Source organism: Microcaecilia unicolor, chromosome 2, assembly GCF_901765095.1.
Source record: "Microcaecilia unicolor chromosome 2, aMicUni1.1, whole genome shotgun sequence".
Taxonomy (NCBI): Eukaryota; Metazoa; Chordata; class Amphibia; order Gymnophiona; family Siphonopidae; genus Microcaecilia; species Microcaecilia unicolor.
Genome location: NC_044032.1, coordinates 293,478,589 through 293,498,332, shown reverse-complemented (window position 1 = coordinate 293,498,332; position 19,744 = coordinate 293,478,589). Strand labels below are relative to the sequence as shown.

The 19,744-nt window shown below is 42.2% G+C and overlaps 1 protein-coding gene across 1 annotated transcript in view; it reads right to left on the bottom strand.

The window, feature by feature from the left end:
* Positions 1 to 19,744, bottom strand: part of FREM1 (FRAS1 related extracellular matrix 1) — a 307,907-nt gene that overhangs the window by 233,499 nt on the left and 54,664 nt on the right. Inside the window, 3 exon segments of the mRNA XM_030194282.1 lie at positions 5,325 to 5,492; positions 11,182 to 11,272; positions 18,118 to 18,314. Of these exon segments, the coding sequence (XP_030050142.1) occupies positions 5,325 to 5,492; positions 11,182 to 11,272; positions 18,118 to 18,314 (456 nt within the window).

The window sequence follows — 19,744 nt, the reverse complement described above, 5'->3', positions numbered from 1 at the left end:
GTCTTCTAAAAATAACCTCCTTAATATAAATAAGGGATGCGCAAATGTTCTTCAAATTGATCAAAGCTTAACTTACGCTAGTATTCCATAACAGATTAGGCATGCTAATGTGCCATTATAGAATACTAGCTGAGCGCCCTAATTTTAGGTGCCTAAGTTTGAGTTCCCTTTATTGAATTGACCCATTATCCCCCACCACCCTGTGTGGGAAAGTGTGGGGTAGAAATGTACTATAAATAAATATTCAGCGCTATTTAACCGGCCAGGAATGGCTCCTGGCCAGTTAAACAGCGCTTAAACGGCTATTCGCAAATATTTAGCAGGAGATAGCCAAATATTCCTAGTCAGCGCTTACCCCTGGATTCTATATATTGTGCCTAGTGTTCCACGCTGAAATCTAAACATATGCTGAGCGCATAAGCTAATTAGTGTTGATAACAGCCCCTAACAAGCAATAATGAGCACTAATTTGCAATAATTAAAAAAATTTACGCGCAGAACTCACTAAGCGTATTCTGCAATGAACTTTGCCTAAATTCTAATGTGCACAGTTCAAAAGGGGCATGGCCATGGGTGAGCAAATGGGCATTTCGTGGGTGTTCCAAAATTTACTTGCATATTTATAGAAAATGGCCCAGTGCGCGTAAATCTATGTGCAGGGATTTATATCACATTGTTGTTGGTATAAATGGAGGTGCATAGTTTTAGGCACTGGAATATCAACTAAGCATATTTTATATACCGTGCCTAAATCTTATAGAATACGCTTAGGTGGAAAAGTTTTCTGTGCAGATTTTTTAAGCGCCATATATAGAATCTGGCCCTTAGCAGTTTACCAGTTATATCATGCACTATAACCAGCTATCTGCTAATATTCAGCGCATCATCGGCTAAGTTTGTCAGCCAAACTGGGCCACCAAAATAGCAGGCCTATCTTTGGCCAGTTTAAACTTAATGGGCCAGCACTAAATATTGGCTTGGTTAAGCTTAAACCAGCCAACAATCAACTGGACATTCAATGCTGGTCACTAGAAAAAAGCCTGGCATTGAATATCTGGTCTCACCGCCGACCGCAGAAGTTTACCGGACTACCTTCCACAGTCTGAATATTGGCCCTTAGTGCCTCCTATTTAGGAGGCTCTAAGTACTCCCATGTTAACTCTGCGTTATCCAGTTAATGTGTGCTATTCATAATGTGCTAGCTAGTTAATGCAGGAACACCTACTCTCTGCCCATGACATGACCCCTTCGGAAAATATTTTTTCAAAAATCAGTAATGTGTCGGTTAGCAGATGCAAACAGGCAAAATATCGTAAAACTCTTTAATGAAATTCTGCAGTAGCCTGTTTGCACACACTAACCACTCGTTAAGGGCTTAACGCCCTTTAGTAAAAGGGCCCCTAAATAATCCATTTCTTCCCACAAAGATATCCAATATATGCATTTATTTATCTAATAGCATTTATATTCTGTAAATCTACCAAGACATCTCAGCAGTTCACATTTTAAAAAAGCACACAGATTATGAATCAACACAAGGACAGAGGTAGCATTACTCGTGTGGAAAACAACTGATCAAACACATTGAGGGAGAAAGTTACAAAACTGGCAGAAAAGTGGATATAAGAGGTTCTATAACTCAATAAGAGGCACAGTTACAAACATAGGCTACTGTTATGTGTTATTTTACCACTAACTGGTGCTATGTTAACACAGGCCTCATTTCATATAATCCTAATCTAATCTAAATTGACATTTATAACCTGTTTACTCCTTATGACAGTCCAAAGCAGCATACAATCAATTAAAAATACTATAATAGACAAATAATCTTATCACAGTAAACAACCCATAATAAGGAACTAATACATAAAAATTCAGTTCAAGCTGCTACAACTCATGTGTTTCTCCAATAAATAAGAAATAGGGGCCCTTTTGCAAAGGCAAGTCAAAAAGTGGCCTGTGGTAGTGTGGGTGTGTGTATTGGACGTGTGCTGGACCAATTCTCCAGTGCGTCTGGGAAAAAAGGGTTTTTTTGGGGGGGGGCCGGGAAATGGATATGGCCTGAGCCTTTAACGCCACCCACTGACTTAGCGGTAAAGGTTCACGTGTTACCTGTGCGGTAACCATCCAGCACACACCAACTACTGATTACCACCAGGAACGCCCCCGTGGTAGAAAATAGAAAATTATTTTCTACTGCGTGTTTTTGGTGTGCACCAAACTCAGAATCACCACCAGGTGCATGTGCTAGCTAAGCCGTAATGCCGATTTGATGCACGCTGCATGCGCATAAGCCCTTACATGCCTTTGTGAAAGGGCCCCTAGTTACTTATAACTGGGGTTAAAGGTAAAATAATACATCTTAATGATAGCCCACATTAGTAACTGCGCTGTGAATATCATATATATAGGGCCCCACCCCTTGTGACAGATAAATAGGTGACTTTCACAGATACTTTGAGTGAAGCAACAAACTAGCTGATTACTGTCACTGGAATGGTACATACGGCTCTATGATTTCTGCAAGATACAACAGACCTTTCCCCTGTAATATTTCTAATAACAGCAAACAGATTGCAGAGCCATTAACTTCAGGAAAATAGACTCAAACCATCCTGTTCCAATCAACCAACAAATGGCAACATTTTGTACCATCTTTAATGTTTTTGTAGTTGATTCTGCACAGCTCACGTTTCATAGGAGCCAACTTATCAAAATAATTGGGGGCACTCAACTCAACACACATTGCCGTGGCCAAAGAAAGAAAAACAAAGCATGGTGGATCATGAGCACAACTATCCAGGCTGTATTTAAACACAGTGCAGAGCAGGTGGTGCAAATGCAAACGGATGAAGGGACAGGGAGGCAGACAGACCTACAGACCTTTCCAGTCAGGTGTTATCATTTGACTAAAACATGCCTAAAAAAATTCTTCACGAATCAAGGATAACTCAAAGCACTAATTTATGTTTTTCTCTGACAGTGATTTTCTATTGTTTCCTTCAACAGAAAAAAATATTTCATAGAATAAAATTAACAGGAATGCTAAAAGGCTATAGAAATAATACCATCAATATTATATAAAGAGGATAAATACCAGTGGAAGGAGAATTCTCAATAGTGAATCCATCTATCTGTCCATATCTATATTCCAGCAACTCATCTGGTTTGATTGAAAATTGGAATGGTATTCCATTATTACATTTGCGGGGCTTGTAATCCTAAATTTGGTTCATATAATCCATTTTAAGGACTAACATAATCCCAAACATGCCTACATCTTATGCAATACCTAACCTCTTCCCAAATTATTATTGTTATTATTATTTTATCAGTTTTGTCCCGTTCCTTTGGACTTCCAGCTCAATTGGAAATGGTCCCTAAGTAAGATTATAACAGTGTGAGCCATTGATTTTCAACTAGGTAGTAGCTTCTCACATTTTTAACTCTCTTCTTTCCATTTAACCCAGCTATTGCAGCACCTAAAACCTGCATGATTTTCAGGATCTTAATAATATTCTGTCCAAAACATTTCACTGAAACACTTTTGAATTCTGTTTTTGATTCGATTAAGGTGGGCTTTGACCATGGCGAGCATTATTTTATTGTAATGCTTAATATTACTGCTACTTTTGATACTATCCACCATGGTCTACTGATAAATTGTCTCCATGCTTTAGGTATACAAAGTAAAGAATGGGATTGGTTTAAGTCTTTTTTGTTAATTCAATGTTTGTTCACATTGGTAGGGAGCAATCTGATTGGAAGTCTATTTCTGCTGGTATACCCCATGGGTCAGCACTACTATTCTATTCTATACTATCTACTATTCTATTTAATTTGCACATAAATACTAAAAGAACTTAAGAACATAAGAGTAGCCACACTGGGTCAGACCAATGGTCCATCTAGCCCAGTATCCTGTTTCCAACTGTGGCCAAGCCAGGTCACAAGTACCTGGCAAAAACCCAAATCTTGGCAACATTCCATGCTACCAATCCCAGGGCAAGTACTTCCTTCCCATGCCTGTCTCAATAGCAGACTATGGACTTTTCCTCCAGGAACTTGTCCAAACCTTTTTTAAACCCAGATACGCTAACCACTGTTTCTACATCCTCCTGCAAAGAGTTCCAGAGCTTAACTATTTGTTGAGTGAAAAAATATTTCCTCCCATTTGTTTTGAAAAGTATTTCCATGTAACTTCCTTGAGTGTCCACTAGTTTGTACTTCTGGAACAAGTAAAAAATCAATTCACTTCTACTCGTTCTACTCCACTCAGGATTTTGTAGACATCAATCATATCTCCTCTCATACGTCTCTTTTCCATGCTGAAGAGCCCTAATCTCTTTAGCCTTTCCTCAAATGAGAGGAGTTCCATCCCCTTTATCATTTTGGTCACTCTTCTCTTGGACCTTTTCTAATTCCGCTATATCTTTTTTGAGATACGGCGCCCAGAACTGAATGCAGTACTCAAAGTGAGGTTGCACCATGGAGTGATACAGAGACATTATAGTATTTCTAGCCTTATTCACCATCCTGTTTGTCAAGTCTTGTCTTATCTTGGCCTTCTGTCTTGCCTGTACAAAGATGATATCCAATTCTATTTTCCTGTAAGTAGTTCTATTATTGATGCTATGCATTTCCTTGTTACATGTTTACAGATGGTGCAGAATTGGATGCAAGCTAATCATCTGACATCAAATCTTGCTAAGACTAGACAGCTGTTTTTCTCATGTAATAACTTGATTGACGGAATGGCTCCTGTTGTCTGTGTTGATGTTATTATGATACAGATTGTTTTTGACTGTAGGTATCTTGGAATCATGGTGGATTCTTCTCTCTTGTTTAAGTAATAGATAAAGAGTACAATCCAAAAAGCTTTCTATAAATTAAGATTGATCAGGAGTTTGAAGGATTTTTTTTATCTTATGTTAATTTTAAAACTGTTTTACAATCTATGATCACTCCTATTCTGGATTACTGTAACTATATCTTGGACTTTCTAGTTATACATTACATGCCTTGCAGCCACTTTAAGCTGCTTTAAGTATGAGGTAGCACTTACCGCAGCTTATTAAAAGGACCCCAGTATTGAAAAATCCCAAAACTTAACTATTCAGACAAACACTAAACAAAATATATCTTGATAACCAAAACAGAAGAACAAATGCCAACAAATAAAATAAAGTAATTTTACATTAAATTAAATTACATTAATAAGCAAATAATCACTTTGCACCCAATGCACATATATTTTTCAGCTGGTGTTGCTACCATTGAGGGTTTTCAACCATATCTCTTCCCATTAATGCGGCACCTACCTCTGGAGCCTGATTGTCCACTGGAAGGATGGTAATATTGAAGCAGATTCCATTCAGCGTGCCCCCATGATGGTTGCTGATAGAGAAAACAAACTGAACTTGCTGAGGATCAGGGCCTATGTCCAGTACAGGGGGCACGAAAGCCACTTTCAGGTAGTTCACAGCATGCTGGAAAAAGAAACCCATAAAGAACACCTTACATTGAAATAAAGACACGGTTAAAGAAGAGTTCTCACAACAATCATTATGGAAACCATATAGCCATTTTTCCTCTAAAATATTCAATCAAATGACTATTTCATCCACTCTAGCTACCACAAATATCCATTGGTATTCATATTTAAGAAACCTCGTTTACTCACTCCCACTCCAGCTGAGATCCTGTTCATGCACCTTTCTGACTCCATGTGCTGCTTTCTTTCAGATGAAGGGGCATAATTAAACAGCGCCGGCCAAATCGATGGCTGACCATCTTCGGAGCCAAGCGTATTTTCGAAATACACTTGGCGCCAGCCAAATCACTCGCCGGGTTTACAGCAGGATCGCCGGGTTTACATGAGATGGCTGGCTTCGTTTTCCAGCCATAATGAAAACGGGCCCGGCCATCTCAAACCCGGCGAAATGCAAGGCATTTGGTCGAGGGAGGAGCCAGCATTTGAAGTGCACTGGCCCCCCTGACATGCCAAGACACCAACCGGGCACCCTAGGGGGCACTTAAAATTTTTTAAAAAACAAACAAAAATAGCTTCCAGGTGCATAGCACCCTTATCTTGGGTGCTGAGCCCCCCAAATCCCCCCCAAAACCCACTCCGCACAACTCTACACCATTACCATAGCCCTAAGGGGTGAAGGGGGCACCTACATGTGGGTACAGTGGGTTTTGGAGGGCTCAACATTAACCACCACAAGTGTAACAGGTAGAGGGGGATGGGCCTGGGTCTACCTACCTGAAGTGCACTCCACCCACTAAAAACTGCTCCAGGGACCTGCATACTTCTGTCAAGGAGCTTAGTATGACATGTCAGGCTGGCATACAGGCTGGCAAAAAAAAGTTTTAGGTTTTTTTTTTTGGGTGGGAGGGGGTTGGTGACCACTGGGGGAGTAAGGGGAGGTGATCCCCGCTTCCCTCCAGTGGTCATCTGGTCAGTTGGGGCACTTTTTTCAGACTTGGTCCTAAAAATAAATGGACCAAGTCCGGCCAGCAAAATGCTCGTTCGAGCCGGTCATTTTTTTTCATTATAAGGTGAAGCTGGCCATCCCGTAACCACGCCCCCGTCCCGTCTTCGCTACCCTACCAACCTGCCCCCTTGAAGGTTGGCCGGCGCCGTGACGAAAAAGCAGTCGGGGCCGGCCAAAATCGGCTTTCGATAATACCGATTTGGCCAGGATCAGGAGCTCGTCGGCGATCTCCCGATTTGTGTCGGAAGATCGTCGGCGATCCCTTTCGAAAATGAGCTGGTTAGTCTCTTTATTCTCTGTCTAACTCCTGTCACTCTACCTTATCTGTCTATGTGCTCCACCTCTGCTTTCACCCTACATTGTCTATTAAGATGTTTTATAGTGTATTGTGTAGACATTGTGGGGCATAATCGAACGGAAACACCTATCTCCATGGGTGTTTATCTCCGAGAATGGATCCGTGAAGGGGCGGGCCGAACCGAATTTTCAAAAAAATGGATGTTTTTGAGCTGGGCGTTTGTTTTTTTTAGCGATAATGGAAACTAAAAGCGCCCAGCTCAAAAACGTCCTAATCCGAACCATTTGGTCGTGGGAGGGGCCAGGATTGGTAGTACACTGGCCCCCCTGATATGCCAGGACACCAACTGGGCACCCTAGGTCAGTGTGGTGGACTTCAGAAAAAGCTCCCACATGCATAGCTCCCTTACCACGGGTGCTGAGCTCCCAACCCCCCTCCCCCAAAACCCACTACCCACAAATGTACAACACTACCATAGCTCTTAGGGGTGAAGGGGGCACCTACATGTGGGTACAGTGGGTTTTGGTGGCCTCCCATTTACCAGCACAAGTGTTACAGGTGGGGGGGGATGGGCCTGGGGCCACCTGGCTGAAGTGCACTGCGGTACCCACTAAAAGTGCTCCAGGGACCTGCATACACGCAGGCCTCTAGGACTGGTTGCTGCTATATAACATTGGCACACCAGTTGACACCTGAAGACTAATCTCTCCGAAAACGTCCTTTATTGGAATAACCGCCTTTACTCACAGTTAACTGCAGATCAGAGGTTGTGCCCCACTGGCAACGAGTCTCCCTGGTACTGAGATGAGAAGTAGGTCAGAGCTGGCAGAATGCTGTACAATGCCCTCTTTCAACCACATTCAAGGTAAGAACTAAGTTGTCTAACGTGGCTAACACAGGAAAGGGAACTAAAACTGGCTTACAAAAATGGCCACTACCGCATGGACTACAACAGGAAACACAACAGGGCACACTCTGACCCAGTAGGCAGGGGGAAAAGCACCATGGGAGAAGAGCCTACCAACTACCAACATCGTGAGACTGTAACACAAGCTAATGAAATCACGGAGCCCAATACCCTACACCCACCACAATGCAATGCTGATGTGACCCTGTACTGCACCCGAGAGCCACATCTGACCCAGGGAAAGACTGTGAGAGGATCAAACACATTCTGCTGTCATGGAGGTGGGTACGGCATTTGAGGCTGGCATACAGGCTGGAAAAAAAGTTTTTAAAGTGGGGTTTTTTTTGGTGGGAGGGGGTTAGTGACCACTGGGGGAGTCAGGGGAGGTCATCCCCGATTCCCTCCAGTGGTCATCTGGGCAGTTGGAGCACTTATTTGGGACTTGTTCGTGAAAAAAAAGGGTCCAAAAAAAGTGACCCAAAATCGCAGTAAAAACGCCTTTTTTTTGATTATCAGCTAAAGACGCCCATCTCTCCTCGGCTGATAACCACGCCCCAGTTCCGCCTCCACCACGCCTCCGACACGCCCCGTCAACTTTATTTGTTTCCGCAATGGAGTGCAGCTGGAAACGCCCAAAATCAGCTTTCAATTATACCGATTTGGGCGCCTTTGCGAGACAAACATCTATCTCCCGATTTAGGTCGCACTATAGGCGTTTTTCTCTTTCGAAAATAAGCTGGATTGTAAGTAGTATACTACATCACAATATGTACTGTTAACCGAATATTTTTTTTCTTTATTCTTTATCCACATTTACTACACTGCTACAGCTGAGAATAAAACTAAGCGATTCACAGACTAAATACAGATAGAAAGGAACTACATTTCACAGATAGGAAAGCAAAGGGGGAACATGCAACCTCATCAAAAACCTATAAGGGAAACAGGCAAGGGAAAGGGAAAAGACAACACAGAGAAGATAGATAGGGAGCGATTGTGGACATAGCACTCACTACTAGGTACTAAAGGCCTGTCTAAAAAGCCAGGTCTTAATGGCAACTTTTACATTTAGAAAGGGATGATTCAGCTTGAATTTCAAGTAGGGGGTTATTCCAAGTGGCAGGTGCAAGAAAAATAAAAAGTACTCTCTCTGGTGTGCTCATGCTGAGTAAGTTTTAGGCCAGGTAAGACCATGCGATGATCATTCAAAGAGTATAAAATGCAGAAGGGAAAGTGGGAGATGATAAGGGATGCAAAGTAGGGAGGGAGACCAAGATGAAAAGCTTTGAAGGCTAGGAGAAGAATTTTATATTGAATGTGAAAAGGAACTGGTAGCCAATGATGATCCTTAAGAAAATGGGAGACCTGATCAAACTTTCTAGAATGACCCAGAAGCCAAATAGCTGTGTCCTGCATTGATTGTAATTTCTGCTGAAATCTATTGCTTATGTCCAGCTTGTTCTTCTTGCACACCACTTTGAGTGAATTTCTTCATAAAGATGGTAAATAAACTCTAATAAATAAATAAAATAGACAGGATTCATAGATAGCTAAGCTGATTGGTTGCAAAGTTAGTTTGTTTTGCTAATTTTGATTTCCATTTTGTGAGTTTTTTGGTTTATTTATACCTTCTTCTGATTTCAATGTGTTGAAGACCTGCTGTTGCAGAGCAGTTGGGTGGACTGTGCTACACCTGCACAAGATGGCTTAGGTGGACAGGAGTGGGATGTTAAGCTGCAAGGGTATATGCCTCTGCTCTGTTTGTGCCTGGGCCCACAGCCATGCTGCATGAGGTGGCTTAAATGAATGGAAGGCTTGAAAGCCAGATGCTCAGCTGATGCTAACATAGAGCCATGGCCATGGCAGGTCCATCTGTGCAGCCTCATGGCATTCCTCCAGTTTCTCCTTGGAGGACCCAACTAGCACTTAGAGATGGAACATCAAAGCAGACAGCTGCTGCAGGGCCAGCTCAGCAGGCAAATAACATGATCTTATCTTTGATTTCTGGCATTTAAAATTGTGCAGTGGGCTACCCAAGGTCTGTTCTCTTGCTGCTGCTGCTGCAGCAGCAGCCAGCCATACGATTGAAAGAATTTAACTATAAAATGAGTCACCTCCTGACCTGCTTCACCAGCTCACTGGGGCATGCCCAAAAAACTGGTAGAACAATCCGCCCCACAGTAGTCTACTGTGTGAATTTTAAAGTCTTGATTCTTGCTTATAAAGTGTTTTGTACAGGACTGCCCAACCACTTGGTGAATCACTTCATCCTTCTGGTGTTTTCTCATCCAACAAGGTCTCAGAATGAAAATCTCTGCTGTCTCCCCTCTGGATCACATATCCAGTTTGAGTCTACAAGTCAAACTTCTTTCATTTTCTTAACCCATTCTTCTGCAACTCCTTACCAGGGCATTTATGGAAAGAAACATCGTACAGCATTACTAAAGTGAGGGGTTACCAGATGAAGCTATGAGTAGACAGTACTTGTACTAAATGTAAGCAGAGGTGGGATACCTAGCTTCATTCTTTTTTGTGCTGCCCTATTCTCCGGAACCTTTGGTCCATAACCATTTGAGTTCAGATATATGTACTAAATTTTCAATAAAGTGAACAAGCAAACCAACATTAAACAGTCAAAGGCATGGTATAAAGACAATTCTATACACTGCGATATCTCTGTTATAACACTGCAACCATTAAAAGAGAAAAATAAAATAAACAATCATACAAAGTCATACAAAAAGGGAAAAAATGGCATGGAATACAATCTCTTCTCACATTATTAAAGTTGACAAAATTTAATCACCAGGCCCCATGTTTTTTGAAAAAGTTGCATAGAGTTGTTGCGGTCTGCTAAAATTTGGTCCATAACTATTTGAATTATTGAAGATAGGTTGGGACAAACAATTCCCTGAACTTACTCTTTGTTAATGCTGGGAGATTGGGATGAAGGTAAAGAAGGAAGGATTCTGAAGGTTACTTCACGAGGTGTAAAAAAAAAATTATCCTATATGTTGCACTCTTCATAAAGAAACTGATATTGAAGGAATGGATAAAAGAAGAGGTCCCACACTTACAAGTGTGGCTGAGTTTGATGACCCGACTAGGCCACTTTGAATTGCATACTTATAGGTCTATGTCTGAGCCATAGGTGTTAACTTACACGTGTCTTTGGACACAATTTTATGAATATTTCCGCCTGAGGGGAGGGAGAGAGGAAGTTGACGAGTGATTATGCCCTCTACTTTGCATTTTGCCCTATGCCTTCTAGCTGGAATTTGTTCTTGGATTCACAGGCCTGTGCTAAAAAGAGAAGAATGGGGGGCTGGGTAGGGGGTAGAGGGGATGCAGGTGGAAGGATGGGAGTTTGCATGTGTGTGGGCATGACTGTTTGATGTTGGGGAAAATGATTGCTGATTGTTGGCATTAGACAGATTACACAGTCATAGTATTATATTTTACAAATAATATACCTGGGTGAATGACCTCAGCATGGGAGCAGTAAGATCCTTGACTAGGTTGGGTAAAGTATCCACCATAACCAGCTTGCCACCATCTAAACGGCTATGCAGAAGGATAGAGAAACAAGCCACTTTTAGTTAACACTAATCAAACCTAAAAGGTGTTCACTGCCCAAAATGTTAACTTAAGTTCAATGGAAACGAAGGAAAAGAAAACATATAAATTTGATGTACTGTTTTATATTTAACCTGATGACCAAAATGTTGCAGAATGTCTACATTCTGTCACTGAAGAAGTCTACGCCCAGGCAGTCGCCATATTCCCAAGGATGGGATTGTCAACTGGCTCCATTTTTTTCAGGATAGGATGATCCAGGCCTGCTTTGGTTCAGAATACAACCAGTGTATGAGAACTACAAGTTCCTTTATATCATGTGGAAAAGCCAGGATCAGATCAACCCATCCTGAAAATATGGAGATAGTTGGAAACACTACTTGGAATTTAGGAATACTGTCACATCTTGACTCCAAACAGTTTGCACACCAGAGCAGACTTCGGGGTTGCTACTGTACCAGCATTTCAGCACTTATGCAATGAACGTATTTAACAACTTAAAATATGCCGTACTGGGTCAGACCTCTGATGGCAACCAGTATGGTCCACTAGGCAGAACCAGCCTTGCTACTAGACAAACTAGACATCTGCCTATGGCGGCAGCATCTGGAGTCAGCAGTATGGCAGGAGAGCAGCATTTCCTCTCCCCTTACTTACCCTCTATCTCATGTCCAGCACCACCCCCCTACTTCCTACTTCCCTCTGACCTACTTTTTCTTGGACCCAGACCACAGATGAAAGCAGACTCAGTGCCAACACAGGTCCTTTAAACACAAGCTCACATTCAAGCACTGCCGTGTTCTGCTTTCCCCCAGAAGGAACTCCTGTGTTGGACAGGGGCAGAACACAGCACCACTTGAGTGTGGGACATTGGTCTGTGTTTAAAGGCCATACACTGGCACTGAGTCTGCTTGCAATTTCAGGTCAGGTCCAGGAAAACATAGGGCAGCTGCAGTAGTGGTAAGAGCAGGGAAGAGGAATGGAGATGCTGACTGGGGAAGGGGGGCTAGGGAAAGAGGGAATGCTAACCACCTGTGGGGAGAGTATAGAGGACATGGTAAATGTTGGCCATCTGGGGGAGATGCTAGCCACCTGAATGTCAGCCACCTAAGGGATGATAAAGAGGGGAAGGTGGATGTTAAGGGGGGATTAGGGAAAGGAAAGGGAGATCATGGACTACAAAGGGTTAGGGCCTTGAGCTGCCCCAGGAGGGGAGGGGGCAGGGCTGAAGGTTTGCCTAGGGCATCAGATACCCTTTGGCCCGCCTGTCACTAGGAAGAATCTTGGACATTTTCACCCAGACGTGTTTATTTTACGAGTAAGGCACACAAAGGTGCCTGAAATGACTAGATGAGCACTGGAGGGAATCGGAAATGACCTCCCATTACTCCCCCAGTGGTCACTAACCCCCTCCCACCGTCAAAAACCATCTTTAAAAATATTTCATGCCAGCCTCAGATGTCATACTCAGGTCCATGACAGCGCATGAAGGTCCCTGGAGCAGTTTTAGTGGGTACTGCAGTGCACTTCAGACAGGCGGACCCAGGCCCATAACCTCCCTACCTGTTACATTTGTGGAGGAAACAACGAGCTCTCCAAAACCCACTGTACCCATATATAGGTACCCCCCTTCACCCGTAAGGGCTATGGTAGTGGTGTACAGTTGTGGGTAGTGGGTTTTGGGGGGCTCAGAACACAAGGTAAGGGAGCTATGTTCCTGGGAGCATTTTATGAAGTCTACTGCAGTGCCCCCTAGGGTGTCCGGTTGGTGTCCTGGCAAGTCAGGGGAACCAGTGCACTACAAATGCTGGCTCCTCCCACATCCAAATGGCTTGCATATGGAAGTTTTTGACATGGACGTCTTTGGTTTCAAAAATCGCCGAAAGTCAGAAACATCCAAATGCTAGGACGTCCAAATCTAGGGACATCCAAATTTAAGGATTTGGCCGTCTCTGACGGTATTTTCAAAACAAAAGATGGACGTCCATCTTGTTTCAAAAACACGGTTTTCCCCACCCCTGGATTTTGCCGTTTTGCAAAGATGTCCAAATCGCAACTTGGACGTTTCTTTCGAAAATGCCCCTCCACGTTACTTAATGTACACTATCCCGCATCACTTTTTGTACTGTTAATTACAATAAGTTGTTAGCCACATTGAACCTGATCTATTGGGATAATATGGGATATAAATTAAATAAATAAATAAACAAATAGGCTTACCTCAGCCAGGTCACAGTCACTAGACATAGGTTGTGAAGGCAAATGCTGAGGCTTCAGTTCTTCCTTCTCTGGTCCTCCTTAACCCCAGTCTGGCCCCACATACTTCCTGGTCTATGCCCCCTTGGCTCCAACCCTTCCGTCTCACTTACTCCCTGGGTGGGACTAAGGGTTTTAAAGTGGCTCAGGCTATGTGAGGGACTATTCTTAAGGGTGAGGGGCAGTGTTCTGTATTCCCCCTCACAACAGTCTTAAAAGATAGAGACACTGAGTTCAAAAAGGTCTAGCAAATTGTTATTTTGCAAGTTGGACATATTTCTGCTTTGAAAATGGCCATGTTTGTACTGGATTTTTGAACATTTTTTCACAAAGCGTCCAGAATCAGATTTAGACATTATATCAAAAATGCCCTTCCTAGCTGCCTAAGTATACACTTACCTTTGAAAATGTCATTTGGGTGCCCAAGTGGTGTTCTATAAATAGACATTCATATGGCATAGTGCATATTTGTAAGGGGCATTCACATGGGAGGTGCATGGGTGGGCCATAGGCTGGGGCAGACATTTAGGCAGGCAACTTACACAATACTGTAGGTTGTCCACATGTCTGCTACATTTAGGTGCTCCATTGAGGTCTATGGCAGGTTTAAATGAGGGCACCTAAATATACACTCTTATTGGGAGCCCAAATGTACACTAGTATTCAATAAGGAAACTTGGGTACCCAAATGGCCATATAGAATAAACTCTCACCCTATATTATTCAGATGCCTAAATGGAGGTGCCCTGTTATAGAATTGCTCCATACATTGCAATTCTGCTTCTGCTTTGCCCCAAATCCTCCCCCGTCCCCGCCCCATGAATGCTGTCCACACAAAAGCATATGTGGGAAGGCTGACACACATACTTGCAAGCACATATACACCCTTTCAATGTTATGAGCTATTTTCCACATGTAAAGCATGCCCTTTATTTAAATACCCCCTAAATGCACAGTGTACTATTCAGATTGATCAGGGCACTATTTTCCCATAGTAAACATTTGAAAGACATTCATTATAATTAGGGCCAGCTGTAAATCTGTGAGCCACTCGCCTCCACCTACCCTCCTCTCCTCTTTCCTCTACACATTAATTGATTTGTTTGCTTTATTTTTTTTCTACTAGATTGTAAGCTCTTTGAGCAGGGACTGTCTTTCTTCTATGTTTGTGCAGCGCTGCGTATGCTTTGTAGCGCTATAGAAATGCTAAATAGTAGTAGTAGCCAATAAGCATGGGGGAAGATGCCTCCAACAATATAAAAGTGTGTATGGAGGGGGAGGAGATCCCACAGAAATAATTGTTGAGTGTACAGGAACAGGAAAAAGGAAGTCCCTACAATCTCCCAAAACTAATCACATGGGAACAGCCTCCAACTTCCTATTGTTGACACTAAGGGATCCTTTTAGTAAGGTGCGCCGAAAAGTGGCCTGCACTGGGGTAGACGCGTGTATTGAACGCGCACAGGTCCATTTTTTCAGTGCACCTGCAATAAAGGCCTTTTGGGGGGGGGGGGGGGCAGAAATTGGATATTGCGGCAAAATGAAAATTGGCGCAAGTCCATTTTGGGCCTGAGACTTTACCATCACCCATTCATTTTGCGGGAAGGTCTCACTTGTTAACCGGGCAGTAATCGTCAGCATGCATACAATGCTGATTACAGCCCAGTTAGCACCACACGCCGGAAAATAAAATATATTTTCTGGCGCGTAGTGGGCACACGTAAAAAATGAAATTACCACCCAGGCCAGATGCTAGCCAGGCGATAGTTTCGAATTGGTGTGCGTAGGCACCTACGCTGCTTAGTAAAAGGGCCCCCCAGAGAAGAGGGCTATAAACACAATATGAGCTAGTTTATTTTTTCACTTAGCACTGATTAGTTTTTGATGGGAGGTTTCTTATGCCTATGATGAAGAGTTGATAGCTCTACAGATGGTTTCTGTATGGAGCTCTTTGAGGCTTTTTCTTCCCATCATTTTAATATTATATGATATGCGAATAATAAGTGAAAATGTATATTATAGACAACAGATATACAGATTATGTTTAATTTCCTCGTGCTTTAAATATTCGGAGAATTATGTTTACTATTTTTGAATAACATTCATGCCTGCAGTAAATTTTTGGCCTTTGCAGTTGCTCCTCTAGGGACCCTGTTTACTAAGCCGCGCTGTAAGCGTGCTAGTGTTTTTAGCGCACGCTAATGCTAGAGACACCCATATATTTTTAGCGCATGCTATAAACGCTAGTGCGCCTTCATAAACAGTGCCCTAAGGTTTTGTTTTTTTACCATTCTCCTCATTTTATCAGTCTCCTTTTTGAAAGTTAAATGATAACGTATTGGACTTCCTGTGCATAGGCGGTCGGTGGCCCAACTGTTTGGGGAGGCTAAAGGGGGCGGGGTTAGGGGTGGGGCAGGGGTGGAGCTTAAATCCATAATTGTCTGATAACACACAGAAAAAAATAAATAAAAATAAAAGTCACAATTAATACCTTTTATTAAATTTAGACATTAGATATGTATCATATGTCAAAGAATAAAGTAGTTGCTCAAAGCATATTCTAAGCACAATTGCTCAACTGCAAAACACTATGCACAACTTTGTCCAAAAACACACTCAGAACCTTATTGTACCATAAATATTACACTGGGCAGAACCTAATACACTAGTATACCACCCATACGGAAAATGCAGACCGTCAACAATATGAAACAAGGGATCATAATATCACAATTCTCATGTAGAGCCACAAAACACCCTAATTCATGTTTAATGTGGGATAAAATGCCATAAATCAGTAAATAAATATAAACTTTTAATGTTGAGCACCTGATTCTCAAAGTGGACATATTCCAAACACTATAATGAAAATAAAATGATCTTTTCTACCTTTATTGTCTGGTTGTCCGATTCTGCTGCTATCTGTTCTCAGTGCAGGCCAGGAAGTCATCCTCCTTAAATATCTCCCTGGCAACCCAGCCAACCCCCCCCCCCCCCCCCCCCTGCTCTCCCAGCAGTAAGGTAAGCAAACCATAAACCAATTTCTACAATTGGTTACACAAGGCTAGAGGGTTTTCACTGCAGCTCCTGCTGAGGATGGAGGTAAATCAACAATTTAAACCTCTCAGAGCACAGCAGGGTAGGCTTAGCCTGTCCAAGCCTCTTATACTGGGCGCCTATGTTCCTGTGTGTACTTACTCCAGAGATTATATCAAATCTCATCATGTTATGATCACTGTCATCAAGTGGCTTCAGCACCATTACCTCCTGCACCAGATCATGTACTCCACTAAGGAGTAGGTCTAAAATTGTTCCTACTCTTGTGGAGTCTTGAACTAGCTGCTCCATAAAGCAGTCCCTGATTTCATTAAGGAACTTTACTTCCCTAGAATTCCTTGATGTTACATTTACCCAGTCAATATTGGGGTTATTGAAATAAAAAAAACTGAAAAATCCACCCTCTTCTACTGCCATCTTTGGGCAAGCAGTGGAGGTGAAAGGCTGTTCATCTTTTCCCCTGATGATGCTCTTGTGGGATAAACAGGGTACTCCTGTTGGGATCAGTGTTTCCAGTGACTGCCAGATGAGTACTATGGTTTTTGTATTTGACTGCTATCGCCATTTCTGAATTTGCTACTGCTGTTACTGAGCGGTTGCTGGGGACATTATCATAAGCCTTTGGCAGTAACATGAACATTAACCTATTGTAATGCTGAAAAGCTGTTTTCTTCTATTAAGTGGAGTTTTTTTTCTGACCTGTGATTATGAAGGAGCGTGCCTATTTGGACTATCATTAGTTGGTGTGGCATGACTTCTTGTCATCTGAGGTCTTTTTTCTCCACAACTTTTGCTTCTTTTGCTATTTCAGCATTACAGTAGAAGAGGGTGGATTTTTCCATTTTTTTCGTTACAATACAACTCTTACCTGTTGTGAATATATCCTGGACTCAAGGTTATTGAAATTACCCATTATTATTATGTTACCTATGGGGTCCTTTACAAAGGTGCAATAGTGTTTTTTAGCGTGTGCTAAAAATAAGCACATGCTAAATGTTAGAGTTGCCCATATATTTCTATGGGTGTCGACAGCATTTAGTACGCACTAATAGCGCACCCTAAAACCACTAATGCGCCTTTGTAAAAGGATCTCCCAATTTCTTAACATCCCTAATTTGTGCTAACATTTCTGCATCTGTCTGTTCATCCTGGCCAGGTGGACCCACACACACACACACACACACTCTTGGAGTCTTTGTTCTCCTTCCAAGTTCTTGCCCAACAAAGACAAACACCCAGAGGAAGCCTTGTATATTTCAGGAATGCTTGCTAATGATCGATTGTAGCTCCTTCACCATCCCCACCCCACCCCCACTAGATGGCTCAGCTAAAATAGCAAAACAAGTGAACAACACCATTATGATAACTGAAAGTGAAGCAGGTCGGGAATGAAATGACATAATGACGTCATTAGTTTTTGCATTGTTTCAGATAGCAAATGCCTGAAAATGACAATAGGGTATGTTGTCATGTTTTTGTGTGATTTTGAAATAACAGTACATCCCTGGTCAGTTACGTACCCATTCACAGAAATGAAAAAAGGAGGCGTGCTTATCGTGTAAAGGAGTTCCCTCTCAGGTGACTCCACATCCACAAAATGTAGCTGCTTCCTAGTTAGATGAACAATTTCTGTTTCCTTAACCACTAGATGCCGTATAGTCCCTGTGGCCTCCTTTGGAAGTTGATCATCAACTGGAGTAATGTGCATAATCACAGTCTAAAAGAGAAGCAATATATTTAATTTTACTTGAACTGTAAGTGCATACCTGTCATCAACATACAGACAGTGGGTTAATTCATTTCCAGCTTTATAACTAAGCAGCATTACTGAATGAGGAGCTGTTAAGAAGTCCACAGGAATAGCCTTTGTTGTTTTCAATGTACATAGGCAATTTTGGCCTGCATTGATTACAACTAATCTTCACAAGGAAACTACTAATCTTGCTTCTCTTTGGAAATTAGCAGCCAAAAAGAACATGTACAGAAGTTGCCCACTCAGCAAATGAAATATCCTCTATGTTCTGTAATTAAAATTTTAGGGGTATACTTTCATTGGATCATCATGTCAATATTCTAGTTTAAGGTTGCTTTCTTTTGTAAGAGTTAGAAAATTCTTTGAAATAAAACAATTTAGACTATTAGTACAGGCTTTACCTCTTTCCAAACTAGACTACTGTAATTTCATCTATTTGGGTTCAATGAAGCAGTTGATTAAAAAAAAATGCAAACTATTCAGAACACCGCAGTTAGATAAATGTTTTAAGTCCTTTATAAGCACCAGGGAACTATCATGTTTTGCCATTGCAAGAGGTCTCTTAATCTTGTGTTACCTGTTTAGAGCATTTCCCTGCTTGGCTTTGTTCTTGACAGGGGGATGATCAGAAGCAAATGGTGGCGCTAGAGGCTGTTAGCGCCATACTAGCGCCGGCGTTTGCTAACACCCCATGATCAGAGCCCTCAAGCGCGTGAAACAACACACTCGAGGGCTCTGAACGCAACTAGCATGCAAATGCATGCTAAACAGGGCTAAACATATTCATCCCCAAAGATCAGTGGCCAGTGCACCAAAGATTGGGTCGCTGGCTGCGGCAAACCCTACGCAAGCTCCGAGCTGGCGTTAGGGTTTGCAGATCATAGGGGAGGAATGGTGAGCCCTGTCCAGCATGCACTTGCATGCTGGCAGGCCCCCATTCCCCCAACAGTAAACCTGCCAGCTACCTTTCAAGAATCAGCAAGACCACTTCAACTGGATCCTGTGTGGTTATGACCTCTAGCATTAGGCCTTCTATTGAAAGAAATTGCCAAACCCAGTACTATTTTTTAAGGTAGACAGGATGAGTGATCAGATGAAATGTTTTTACAAATTAGCAATCAAAGTCATGCCTAGAATTCTTATTATGAAATGTCATGGTTGGAAGCTGAAAAACTATTAATCAGACCCAGTCTTAACTTACTGCTTGCAAACCACTGCCAAACAACTGACCCCCATTTGTGACATTTTTGGTTCATTAGCTGAGAGAAGTTACTGCAGTCTTCAAGCAGGCTATAATCTTTTAAAGAAATGGGCTAATGGAGATCACCAATTGTCTGGTTATCAATTGATTTCTAACCTTCCACAGTTGATGAAAGTGCTTGAAAAGATGGTTC